This window comes from Buceros rhinoceros, unplaced genomic scaffold (assembly GCF_000710305.1).
Source record: "Buceros rhinoceros silvestris isolate BGI_N320 unplaced genomic scaffold, ASM71030v1 scaffold6770, whole genome shotgun sequence".
In the NCBI taxonomy this organism is placed as follows: Eukaryota; Metazoa; Chordata; class Aves; order Bucerotiformes; family Bucerotidae; genus Buceros; species Buceros rhinoceros.
In genome coordinates this window covers 3,604-16,936 of record NW_010390098.1, presented here as the reverse complement: position 1 = coordinate 16,936, position 13,333 = coordinate 3,604, and the positions used below count along the sequence as shown (strand labels likewise).

Genomic DNA, 13,333 nt, shown 5'->3' with positions numbered 1-13,333 from the left:
AAGAAGAGACCACCTCCCCCACCCCCAGGACACAAAAGAACCCTCTCTGACCCACCAAGCCCACTACCTCATGGACCCCAGAATAAGGGCCCAATTCCTTGGGGTGAGTTTTGAAACGCAAAACAAGGGCAGGGGAAAACCTTGATGATGGATGATATATGATCTTTGGTTTCTTGTTACCTGGTGCTTGCTTCCCAGTGATCGCAGCGTGATGTTACCTCAGCCCAGAGAAATCGGTAGTTCTGTCTCTGTCACTCTAGCTTCCAGGCTTCTGTATCTGAGTCTCACTCGAGAAAACTGAAACTATTCCCCGCTCCCCTGGGGCCCAGTTCAATCTCCTCTGCCGCTTCCGTCTCCCCGCTCCCCCTACCCTAACTGCCCAGGCTGCCTGCCCCCCGGCCCCCTCATCCGCTGCATCTGCTCTGCATCTGCTTCCTCAGCCCTGCTCCTGTTCTGCCCAGCTCGTTGATCTCGATGGACCTTGAGTTGGGGCACACAGACCTCGATGGGCATGAGTCGTTCTGAGTGCCAGGAGAGCTGGTTTCCTTGGGCTCTGCCAGATGCCTCCTGTGAAGCGTTCACTCCTAGCTGCTGGGGATGTGTTGTCTTAGTATGTCTGGAGTTCTGTGATGTTGTCTGTGCACATACAAAGACTGAGAGGTTTGCATCCTTCTCCTTGCAGAAGTTACACAGAAACACACAGCACTTTTTTTTTTTTTTTAGCAGAATGCCTTTCTGACAGAACCACTTTAGAATCTATTTTCCAGACTACTCAAATTCTTCCTCATTTCAATAAACATCACTGTGTGCAGTCAACTTCTCCCAGTCTGCAACTTTTGAGCTGGAACCCCATGCTTACAGAGGGCAGCCATCAGTGCACTGCTTATATCTTAAGAGTAGCTTCTCTCTGTTCTAATACAAACATAAAATAACTAGCCTAAAAAAAATTGCGAGCCTAAATGCACCTTTTTTGTTGTTGTTGTTTCAGCAAATTGAGTTAAATGTGGTGCAGCATCGTGTGGAATATGTGATTTAATTTAGAATTTAATATGGAGAGAAGTAGAGTCCAGTGAATAGGAAAGTCTCTTTCTCAAGGAATATACAAATAATGACAATCTTTTCAGTTCTCTACTTTTCAGATGTCTGGGATATGGAAAAAAATGTTCCCTGTGTTCTGGAGTCTTAAGTGCCAGGTACTGTTTCAGAGGTAGCAAAGACATTTTGAAGAGCTTGGACTTGAAAAATTTTTAAAAACCCCAAATAGCGAGTCCAAGACAGCACCTAAACCACCATATCCTAGAATACCACGTAGTGCAACGCCGCTGGAAGGCAAAGGGGGATAGGAACAGATGTTAAGCTAGTGCCAAGTTTTCTTTAAAAATATTAGACAACAGGTAAAGGAAAGGGAAAATATGGGGAAGGCGCAGGTGTGGAGTTCAAGGAGAAGAACTTACGGCGGTAGAAGAACAGAGACAGAACGTTGCTGCTTCGGTCTCTCTTCTGCTCTGCAGAGCCGACTAAACCTCAGTGGAGGGAAGAGGGGCCTCTTCTCCCCTTTTTCTTAGCTGACATCTACAAAAACTTGTTTCAAAGTGGATTTTAAGCAAGTATTAAGTTTTGTGTTTATAAATGAGGGAGTTTCTTGTCTCTGCCTTTGTGTTTTTGGTGTAAGAACATTGTCAGATGTTCACTGCTTTCTCTTTCAGAAGCTTTTTTTCTGTGTTGTTATATTGTTATGTTGAATTTCAGCATTTGTTTTCTAATCTGTGCAGTAACAGAGGTTTCAAGCAGAGCAACCCTTAGTTTATGTCTAAGCAAATTAAATCACTATTCAAAGTTGTTCTAAAAATGTCATTTAGATTATTCTGGATTTCCATAGCAACCGTGAGGTATTTTTCCTTGCTTTATTCATAGGATCTACATGTGAAGGGTTTGCTGTTTCTTACCTTTATTATTCCTTCTTTCTTTCTTTTTTCTCACCTTTAAAAATAAACACATTTTTAGCAGTGCTCAGCATGAGCCTTTGCTGCTGCTCCGTTTAGACATCACTGCACAGGAACGGTATCGAGGCAGAGATGTCATTCCTTTGTATGGGAACTATTTTGTGTTCTTGGAATGTTAAATGGCATTTTCTATCTATTTTGGGGACAAAATTTACTAATGGGTGTTGAATTTGGCTCTAAGATTGTTTAGACAAGCTGTAATAGGAGAGGGAAGGGGGAAGATAAAGGCGCTGAAGCAGAGTCGTTGGTATAATTGCACCTCGGGCACAGTGATGGTGAATGAGAGAGGAGCCTTCTGCTGAGGGTATCAGAAGCACCTGGGGTTGAGTACTGCTGCGTTTTGGCAGAATCAAGGACACCCAGGGTCTTTTCTTCCGCAGCGCTTAACGTTCGGGTTATGCTAGCGTACTAAGTCATTAAATCAGCAAAGGCTACGCTGTATGCAGGATAAAATACCAATTCGTAGAAAGATGATGTTTTGTGAATAAAATAAAATTCAGGGTGGTTTTAAAAAGACATGCCCCATAACAAAATGTGAGCATCTGCAGGAAATTTATTTCAGACCGGCCTGCAGTATCTCCTGTGCAGAGAAAATGGAAACACTCTATTCAAAACAAATGCCCTACAGCAGTAACTCCGCGATGTCATTCCATCTTTCCTTGCCAGCAGACGTGAGCTGCCAGTGACTGGTGTTAAACTGTCTTAGACGAAGATCAAGCTGGGGGGGTATGGTCCTTGCTGCATTTTCGGTTACAAAATTATTAATGAGGTACGGTCTTCAAAATCTTTAGACATATTGTATAGAGGATACTTGGAAGAACGCGTACTCTGCTTGAAATTGCACCCTGTGTTGATTATATTTCAGTTACCCTAATATTTTTTTTAAATTGTGCTTTTTTTTCACTTCAGGTAATGATTTGGGCCCACCTTCAACTAAGGCTGCAAACAAGTTTGAGGGCATGTCTCAGCAGTCAAGGTAAAATCTGTATGTGAAGGCAAGGACGAATACTTATCTAAGCATAACTAATCTGTAAATTAGAAAAAACTGGCCTTTCGCATGGAGCGGAACCCTAGCAGTGTTTCTGCGTTGGTTTTCCGCATGCCTTACTGCCATGCGAATACTTTGGCCTCGCTGAGCCTCCTACGCCATGTCCGTGGCTGTCCACACACAATTCACCCTTTGAGTGGGGTGGGCAGAACGGCTCGTACCGCAGTCCATCTCCCGCTCCTACAGAAGTGCTCTGGGCTGGGCAGCGCTGCCTCAGGCTGCAGAGCAGCAGGACAAAAGGGTTATTTTCATGTCTCCTGGCATTTCATTCTGTCTCCTTCAGTGTGAGGTCTCGTGCCTGTAGCTACCGAAGTGTCACTCTGGGTGCAGGCTGGCATGGAAGATAGCTCTGTAAGAGAGAATTCAGCTCAGACTTCCAGCCTCACTGTTGTCCAGTCGGTCGAGCTTATGTGCTGCCACACGGTCTGTGATAATGCTAACTCTTGTAGCTCGTAGTCTGTCAGGTCCATACGTGAGCAGTGTCTTTTTCAATCACTGAAGTAGCCCGCGTGGCCGTACGTTCCTGTCTCTTAGTGTTTGTTGTGATTGCAAAGTCCTGAGGTTCAAAGAACAGTAATTCTAATAAAGACGTGCCTCAGGCAAGACGACGGAGACCTTGCGTGACCAGAAATGTGTGCGATCAGGCCGTGACGGGAGATGGATGTGTAGCGTCAAACAAATCCCAGCAGAAGATGCGCAGGTTGTTTCTGGACACTCCTCGCTCCGTGATCTGCCCTGTCGGGACGGGCAGCCGATGGGTTGTTGGTAGCACAGCTGACTTGCCATGCTGAATCCGTCCGGGTGGCACTGGGTGCTCGGGGGGGGAACGTGGTGGTGGTGGTCTCCAGCACAAAGAGCTGGTGTCGTGCTTGATTCTTGTAAGCGGCGGGGACAAGGGGGGTGGTCGCGGTTGAGGGGATTTGGGAACGTGGTGGTGGTGGTCTCCAGCACAAAGAGCTGGTGTCGTGCTTGATTCTTGTAAGCGGCGGGTACAAGTGTGGTGCTCGCGCTTGAGGGCATTAGGTAAAGGCCGAGGTCATTATTTATTGAGTCAAGATTGAACTTTCAGTTTTCTGTCATGATACGTTTTGCCTATTTAAATAAAAGCTAGGAAATTCAGATGGAAGTGTTCCATCATTCTCCTTTGAAATGTTAGCTTCAGGGACAAATAATACCAGCATCAAGGCGGCTGACACAGAAGACTCTCTGCTCTGCTAAACACACTCTGGCAACGAAATCATTTGGTTTCTTTGTCCTTATCTTTTTTAATAACTATTTTGAGGCAATACTGAGTTGCATTTGATTATTTATTGTTTGATATTTTTTTTTGGCCTTAAATCAATTAGTTTTCTTCTTTCCTTCCACAGTTGTTGTTTAGAAAAGTGACTCGGTTGTGGGTTTGGTTGAAGAAATTTGGTGGTTTTTTTGTTAAAACTTGCAGTACGTTTTCCCCTCACATGCTGTGCTTGCAAATTTGAGCCAGCCTAATGTTATTCTGAAAAAAGAAAAATGTCTACAGCAGAAAGCATAGATGGATAGCTTTGGCAATATGCACCTGTAATTAAATTACTCACAACTGTCCTGCTTGTATTGTTGCTCACTACTACGAGTAGCTACCACAGCTGTACCACAGGTTGACAGACTCAAGCATGTTGTTTTCCCACAATTCTCAGCATTGCCTTGGAGCAGCGGAGACTCGGTCTCCCAGGGCAGCTGCGGTTTGTGTGTAATACGGTGTCGTACTCATGCAGGAGGCTACAAGGCTCAGTCCTGGGGAACTTCAAACCACGGACACAAAGGACAGATTATGATTTGATTGCATCAGTGTAATTATTTTAAAGACAAAATTCAGTTCAGAATCTCCCACTGAGCGGGTCTTTCAGCTTCACGTATTTTCAAAGTACGTTTTTGCACATACCAGAGTTACGTCGTAGAATAAATCTGCCCTGGAGTGTAAAGCTGTGTGGGGTTTGCGTGTATTTTTCTCTAAAAAAATAGTTCATTTTTAACAGCTTTAAGAGTTTCAGGATTGATGGTTACATAAAAGAAGCAAAATAAATGTGGGGATTTTTTTTTTTTCAGTTATGAGTCTATATAGGGGAAAAATGGGAAAGAAAAGTATGTAAGTTGTAAGCACTAATAATTCACATCTGTTGATTTAGCACTGGGACTGCAAAGACTGCCCTTGGGCCTAGAGTTCTTCCCAAACTACCTCAGAAAGGTAAGAGTTCTCTTTGTGCACATTCTCACAGTGTTGTTTTTGAAATGTGGGTGACAGTAGATACTTGTTTTAAATACAGCAGAAGTTCTTCTCAGCAGAAATTTTGTCACAAACCATGAAAGCTTAGCAAAACTGAAAGGGTTTTAGAATATCCAGAAGGTTTTTATTAAACTAAGAACATAGTTAGACCTATGGAACACAAGGAGGAAAGAAAAAAAAAAAAAACCCCAAATTCTAATTTCATGGAAGCTGGAAAAGACCTCAGCTGCTCCGGTCCACCACTCAGAGCAGGGCCAGCGTCTTGACCTGAGAACAGGTTGTGCATGGCCACGTCTGGTGTGACTGATCTCATTGGTAACCTCTTTTTTCCTTCCCGATATTCCCTGAGTCCAGTTTCCTTATACCCTTGGAGTAAGCTGTGTCCATTGCCATGTTTTGGCGATCAGGGCTGTTGTCCTTACAACTACTTTGAGAAGAATCAGGTACTCTTACGTGCTCGCTTATATATTGGTGATGAACATGCTGGGACCATCATCCAGTGAGCACTCACGGCCCTTTCTTTTAGACATTTTTTTCTAGTTTCCTTTTAAATTCATACAGCAGGTTCTAGGTAGTTCTTCCTGTTCTTGCAGCAGTTGACTATAAAGTCAAAACCAGACCTACCTCGTAGCTCTGTCTGATACAGACTCTGTCAAAAATACGCTCTATCCAGATGAGTGGATGATCACTGTCGGGGCTGAAGATCAGGACAGGATGCCTGTCCAAACCTCTGAATTTTTCTTCACGGTTACATCAGTGGATTGATAGGTTGTTTTTCAAAATACATCTTCTCTTATATTTAATATTTTTTTTTTTTAGGTCTGAAAAGAAATAATTTTATTTCGCTTTAAATGCTTCATCTGACAACTAGGAGCTGTTGGATTAAGCACTCCTGGCCACCAGGAGAAGCAATGAAATGAGACCTCAGTAAAAGAGGGTTGGGTAAAGATGTATTTCTTACCTTGCACTTGCCATGGCCTAGGAGGATGTGGGCAGTTATCGGTGCTCAGTGAACACGTGGCCGTTTACACAGTTACAGTCTGATATGTTCTTCGGTTCTTTAATATTAAAATGAGATTGTCAAAACCCTTTGTTATGCTCTTTTGTTTTAGTGGCACTAAGGAAAATAGAAACCAGTCATCATCTTTCAATAGATAAATCCCATCAGCACACGGAAATCTTTCAGAAGCCCTCACTGTCCATCGACATACCGCAGAAACCACAACCTGGAGACTTGCCCCCAAAGCCTCTGCCTCTGGAATTAACTCAGAAACCTCAAGTGGGAGATTTACCCCCAAAGCCTGGAGAACTACCCCCAAAGCCTCAGCTAGGAGACTTGCCACCAAAACCACAACTTGGAGACTTACCTCCAAAGCCGCAAATGAAGGACCTTCCTCCAAAACCTCAGCTAGGAGAGCTGTTGGCTAAAACTCAAGGTGGAGAAGCATCACTGAAGCCTCAGCCCTCAGAGGCAAATCAAAAATCTCACTCCTTAGATCTTTCTCCAAGTGTACAATCTAGAGACACCATCCAAAGGCAACCATCTGAAGAGTCTAATGACATCACACATACCCTGCCAGAAACTCCTGTGCCGCTTCCCAGGAAAATAAATATGGTAGGTATTATTCCAGCTGGTTCAGAATATCCATGGCAGTCTTTGAAGTTACTGTAGGACTATCTGTGTAAAACAAACCAGCCAACCCAGAAAAACCCACCAAAAAACCCACCCTTGAGCTATGCACACAAAGCAACGCAATGTTATGGGCTGGGATGAGGAACAAGGAGGAACTTTTGTACTCCCAAGCAGCTTCAGTAAATTCTGGGGGTTTACAAGGTCTCCTGCATGCTGAAACTAGTACCAGTAACGTAAAACGATTAGGAGCACAACAGTGTATTCAGATTGATTAGGGAACATGGGCATTTTAATCTGTGCCGGTCTCACTTCTGAAGTGACTGGTGGTCCTTGCTGCCTGCTCTGTGTGCTGTAGGTTACTAGAATATCTGCATGTTTGATTTTTGTATGCTTTAAGAAGGGATGTGAGCACCTACTGTCAGTAGATAAAAAATTTCAAATCAACTGTGACAAACTAGGAACTGTTCCTATCGTGAGTATTTAACATGGAGGTACTGAAGTGCTTAACGAAGGTTCAGATAAATTGCTGCAGTAGCAAAGTGGACACGGCTGTATGGTGAGCAGTAGCAGAGCAGGGCTCGATTCCAAATGTCCTTGTTCCATCCCCATTTCATCTGGCTGTTCATCTTGGTGACCAGTGCCATTTCCATCCAGCAGAGGATTCTTCATGCGCGTGTATGTTGAAACCCCGTTAGAGCTCTCTAAGGATTGTCACATCATCACGAACACATCAAAAAGGAGATGGTTTTGCTTGTCAGATCGGTTCTGTAAAGCACTTCTGTTCTTGTAGCGAAAGCGGAGGGCTGCATCCTCTCCGCACAAACGGGTGGAATGCTGCGTCACAGCGCAGCAGTGAGACCCGTGACAGCAGCCACCAGTACGGGTGGGGGCTTCACTGGGGGTTTGACTCGTGCTTAGCCACAAGGTAGATGAGCACACGGTTTTGACTGGAAGTTCTAGAACATCAAGCGTTCAGAATTATTGGGGTAAAAATACCAATGCTGTTAACGTAAGGACTTGAAAGGATATTTTCAGAGAAATGAAACTTGCTGTGAGTGCTTCTGAAATCCCACTGAGCACTTGAGTGTTCTTGTGTGTGTCCTTTCTGTAAAGGAGACAAAATGCTGCTTTTTAATCAGAAGAGCATGGAGGTGTTATTAATGATCACGGCAGCTCACTATTACTCATTCTTAAGCATAGAAGTCCCTTCTTAGTAAGTACCAGCACTGGATAGAAGGAGTTGGGGGGGTGGTTGGTATTTGTTTTATAGACACAAATTACATGGCCTGGAATTGCGTCTGTTTCTTTACCCACCAGTGCCCCAGACTGTTGTGGCAAATCTAGGCTCTTGTCAGATCCGTCCTTTTTTAAACCTTCCCAAGACTGAATACACCTCGAGCTTGAATTGTCCTTCCTACCGCTCTCCTAAGTGAAAGGAATAGAATGTTAGTGTCATCTGTGGTACTGATCTGAAGGAACCAGCAGCAGCTGCCATATTTTTTTCATGTGTTCTTACAACGTGAGTTGCAAACAGTTCTCTTGAGTTTAGAGGAAATTAACCTTCTTCAGTCTCTTCACTGAATGTGACAATTTTTATCTGGCAGAAGTAGCTGCTTCCCTTCAGCCCTGGAGGATTGACTGGCAGCACTCCTCGCCTGCAGAGGGTCTCGGCACTGGCCCCAAATACCCCTGAATACTGAATTCCAGTCCCTGGCGATAGTTGAGATTTTTGTTCAAATGATATGAATTTCTTTTAAATAGCAAGAAAGTGTTCTTTGAAGTCACTTCTTGTTGCAGCAAACCCTTGCTCTAAAAAATCCGTTGGATCTCATATGAACTTTCACTTCAGGTATTTGGTCCATTTGTCTTGAGAACGGGAGTTTTCTAAGTCTTAACGTTGTGTTTAACCGCTCTGTCCCTCAGCTCCCTCTATAATTGCTATTTTTCTGTACCTTGAATTTGGCAGGAGTGCTCTTTGCTGGGTGTTCTGCTGCTGATCTGCAGGGAATTTTTTTTTTTTTGCCAAAGCATAGAGGTATTTCAGGCGGGTCGGTAATAGCAGAGAGAAGGCTCCCTAGGCTACTTCCTCTGTCGAGTTACCTCTGGCTCAGATTCCTGTAAACCTGCTGACCTATTTTTCTTCGTAGCTCTTCTGCTTCTCATCTCCTTGTGGTGTTCTTGGGGGTTTTTTGCATTCTCGTTATTTGACCACTTCTGTTCAAAGAAGGAACTGTAGTTTTTGAAGAAGCGTAGGTATGAAAATAGAGGAATATAAAGTAGCGGGAGAGCTTTGCTGTGAATATTGCTTCCTTGCTGTATTTGGAAATAATTTAAATCACTTTCCCTGCCATGAGAAACATATGTTCGGGGAGGAGTCCGTGGCTCAGGCTTTTTCATAGGAATTAGCAGCATGGAGCAAAGTATGACCTAGAAAATACTGGGACTCAGAATGGCAGAGCTGTGAGACTATCTGTGGTGAATTATCATCACAAAGTAACAGTACTGCCGTCTAATCAAGATTCTTTCAGTACTATTCAGTGCTACTATTCTGCACAAAAAATCACTCAAATAATAATTCCCAGTTGACTGAGCAGATCTGAAACCAAAGGGTACTCTATTTTTGTACTAGCTACAAAGCTCTAACCGTGAGGAATACTGTCCCCCATTGCAGGGAAAGCACCTTCTTGTCAATAAAACATAACTACAGGGCAAAATTCAGATCACATACCTGTTACCACTGTTCCTCATGTCCTTCACCTAAAACTTCCTTCTGTTTTTAGGGGAAAAACAAAGTTAGGCGAGTGAAGACCATTTATGACTGTCAGGCAGATAATGATGATGAGCTCACCTTTGTTGAAGGAGAAGTAATTATTGTAACCGGTGAAGAGGACCAAGAGTGGTGGGTATGTATCTTTTCCTTTTATGGTTCCACGTAACTTCCTTCTGACTTCTAAAGGAAAGCATCTCTCTGCAGATTGAGAGGGTTTGTGGTTATTTTGGTGTGTGAGTGGTGAGGTTTCTGTTTTGTTGATTTGGGAGTGTTTTACCTGAGCCCTTAAACTAGTGTTAGAGAAGACCCGCTTTTCTCTGGTAGGGTGTGTCTCTTCCCGGGAGACTGCTAGGACCATCCTGACTAGGTCTGGCTTTATTGCTGGCTTTTAACAACACGTATTTACCCGTGTCACTCTCTGGAACGCACACTGGCCTGTCATGAAATGAAGAGGCAGTGATTTTTACTCCATTTAGCGTGCTTACACTCTTCATGAAAGACAAGGTAAATAATTATCTTCAGTTCACCGCAGATGTGAAGTAACACCTACAGGGGATGCTAGAAGTCTGAAAAACTGTTTGTAATTAATGCTGTAAGTGGATGGTTTTGCCCTTTAAATGAGAGGTCGTTAACATTTTCTTCCCCTTCTTCCCTCCTGTGGCATTGGTTTGTATCATACTGCCCCCTGCTCTGGACTGCATGTTGTCTCTAGCTCTTGAGGGCTAGCACCAGGTTTTCTCAATGCCCGCTGAAGGCTCCAACCCTCCCTTGACATTCTACTTCTTGCCTCCAAAGCCCTGCTACATCGAACTTCGACCTAAGAATTACTACTGGGGAAGATGAGACAAATTTCATTGTGATCAAACCAAATTCTTAGCACAATGCTGCCTGTGATTCCCTAAGTGCAGCACCATCTTTGCTGGTTTCCTTCTAGCCACATGGTTTCCTCTCTCAACTCCTGAAGGGTGGAAGATTTTCAGCTGAAAAGATGGTATCAAAAGAGCCATGCCCAGCGAAAAGCTGCTGTGCTAACCACATCATCCAGTCCCTGATTGTGGCTGCGTTAGTGGATGAGTCTGTTTCATGAAGTGGCTTTTTAAGATCTCTGGGTACACGCCTGACTAGTCCCATGAAGTGCTTCAGTCCAGGTTTTTCTGAGAAGGGAAACAAGGGCTGTTGACTCACAGGCTTAAAAAATTTGGCTCTACGAGAGGAAATGGCCAGCCCTGCATGTTTCCCCTTCCCATTTTGCTGGCTGGTGGAAGAGGAAGGAGGTACGCTGTTGTTCTGAAAGCAGTGAGCAGCGCGGTCGCAGGATGCGGAGGGTTGTGTGTGGGCAGTCCAGACTGCTGCTGCAGTGCTGCCAGTTTAAACGTGTCAGTTCACACAAGGTGCTGTTATTTGGGGTTTTTCTTTAGAATTCACTTGGCTATTTCTTAATTATTATTGTGCAAAATGTGTCAGAAGTTAAACATCAAAGATACTGTATAGACCCTGCTGGGGTTTGTGATAAACACCAGTACACACATCGGTCACTGGGAACCGTACTCATTCAGTGAGAGAACAGCTGGGCTCTTGTCACCTTCAGTAAGTAAAGCCTGCAGATTGCCCTAAGTCACTTCACAGCTGTAGTGGACGTTTCCCTGAGGTGAGATGGTTAGGACTGGTTTGGTGAACTAAGGTGAATGGTTTTCAGAGATGTGTATCTTGTTACTGAACCCTAGTCCATCAGACAGAAGAAAACCAGCCTTCTGTGGTGGTGAGATCCTCGAAATTTGGGGGTGAATGTAGGTTTCCAAATCGAATGGCAGTTTTGTTCTCTTTAGATTCAGTTGGCATCGTTTGCCCTCTTTATAACGTGCTTGTACGGTTTTCTTTTGATCCTTTACACAAATTCAAACGCTAAGGTCTGCTTTAAACTGTCCAAGAACTTGCGAGTGCAGCTAGAGTCCATGCAGCTCTGCTGCTTTTCAGTCAAGTGAGGTGAGCGCAGTCGATGAACGCCGTGTGTACGCGTGCGCGCGCACACACACACACATATATATATATATATATGTATTTGTACGTTTTTCTCCTGTGTTGCAGATTGGCCACATCGAAGGACAGCCAGAGCGGAAAGGGGTCTTCCCAGTGTCCTTTGTGCACATTCTGTCAGACTAGTAAAAACGAACAAGAAATCCTAAACTTGAGCATTGCACATTCTCCACGCAAGACGGGCTTTTTAGCAAAAGCGAACGCTGCTGCCTCCCTGTTCTCCTGTGCACAACTGTATATATCGCTGCTGTTACAAATTACCAATCCATTTAAGTTTCACCTCATGAGGTTGAATTATATGTATTGTAAATATACTGTGTTATTCCGCCTTCGCCAGTATTCCCAGTGTCCTTTGTGCACATTCTGTCAGACTAGTAAAAACGAACAAGAAATCCTAAACTTGAGCATTGCACATTCTCCACGCAAGACGGGCTTTTTAGCAAAAGCGAACGCTGCTGCCTCCCTGTTCTCCTGTGCACAACTGTATATATCGCTGCTGTTACAAATTACCAATCCATTTAAGTTTCACCTCATGAGGTTGAATTATATGTATTGTAAATATACTGTGTTATTCCGCCTTCGCCAGTATTATGGTAGCCTTGGAACCTGGCACGCCTTATCGGGTCCGTTGAAGCCATCCTCGGCATCTAGCACTTACTCCTCTGTCTATGCTGTTCCAAATCCAGCTCTCCAAACGTAGGTGGTGGCCGTCAACCACGTGGCTGTGCAGGAGCGACCGTTCCTCATAACTCGGTGTTCTGAGTGAGCAGGAAGTTAGAGCGAGTGAATGGGTTTGGACAATTGACAGCCAGTCTGCAGTTTGTACGTGTGTGCGGTTTACAGCTGTGGAACCCACTTCGGTATTTATTTAATCTAGTGCTCAGTCCCATGTAACGATGAAGACAAATATTCACTGACTCTACAGATAACAGTAGTGTTTTATGGTGTGCATACAGCATTTCATGTTGACCTTTCGTGGACCTTCGCCAGACTGTGACTGCAGTTGCCCCGTGACAGTACCGCGCTATACAGAGTTACAAATTTATTTCATTCGAAAACTTCCTTCACTGAAAATGAGTCATGTTGTTCTTTCGTAGATATATGTGAAATTTGCCGGTTCCTTTCCCGAATCCGTAGTGACCAAGGACTTCTGGAGGGTGTTTCTGTGGACATTATGCATGCTTTTAGACGCTTACTTGAAACCTGCCTCTGTACAAACGTAGTGCCGTAGTCACGTAGCTACCCTTGAGGAAAAGAACATTTTCACTTAATTGCTGTTCAGATTAACGTGAGCTTGCAGCAGTCTTTGTTTATAGCTAAATTGGCTCTTTGAAAAATGATTTTGTGGGGTTTTTATTCCTCTGTCTTCAACCTTGCTAAAAGTTAGTTACCTAAAATAAAATTTCTTAAGTAGTGATATAAGGATAAATTTAAATGATTTTTAATCGCTCTAAAAAGTGAAAGTTAAGGCGACCTTTCATGCGTTTGATCGGCTGTTGAGGATAGAACTGGGATCACAAGGATCAGGCTGGTTTTAGTGGAGTTCACTAAACTGTAATAGAGCTATTTCAAAGCACCAGGTAAC

General features: G+C 43.9%; 1 protein-coding gene across 1 annotated transcript in view; it reads left to right on the top strand.

The window, feature by feature from the left end:
- The window catches only part of ASAP1 (ArfGAP with SH3 domain, ankyrin repeat and PH domain 1), a gene marked incomplete at its 5' end in the record, with an annotated part of 63,780 nt that extends 51,124 nt beyond the window's left edge, over positions 1–12,656 (top strand). Inside the window, 7 exons of the mRNA XM_010136481.1 lie at positions 1–103; positions 2,913–2,979; positions 5,214–5,272; positions 6,424–6,926; positions 9,725–9,847; positions 11,800–12,036; positions 12,286–12,656. The exon at positions 1–103 is cut by the window's left edge and continues 25 nt beyond it. Of these exons, the coding sequence (XP_010134783.1) occupies positions 1–103; positions 2,913–2,979; positions 5,214–5,272; positions 6,424–6,926; positions 9,725–9,847; positions 11,800–11,874 (930 nt within the window). The remainder of the gene's footprint in view (positions 104–2,912; positions 2,980–5,213; positions 5,273–6,423; positions 6,927–9,724; positions 9,848–11,799; positions 12,037–12,285) is intronic.
- Positions 12,657–13,333: the final 677 nt, after the last annotated feature.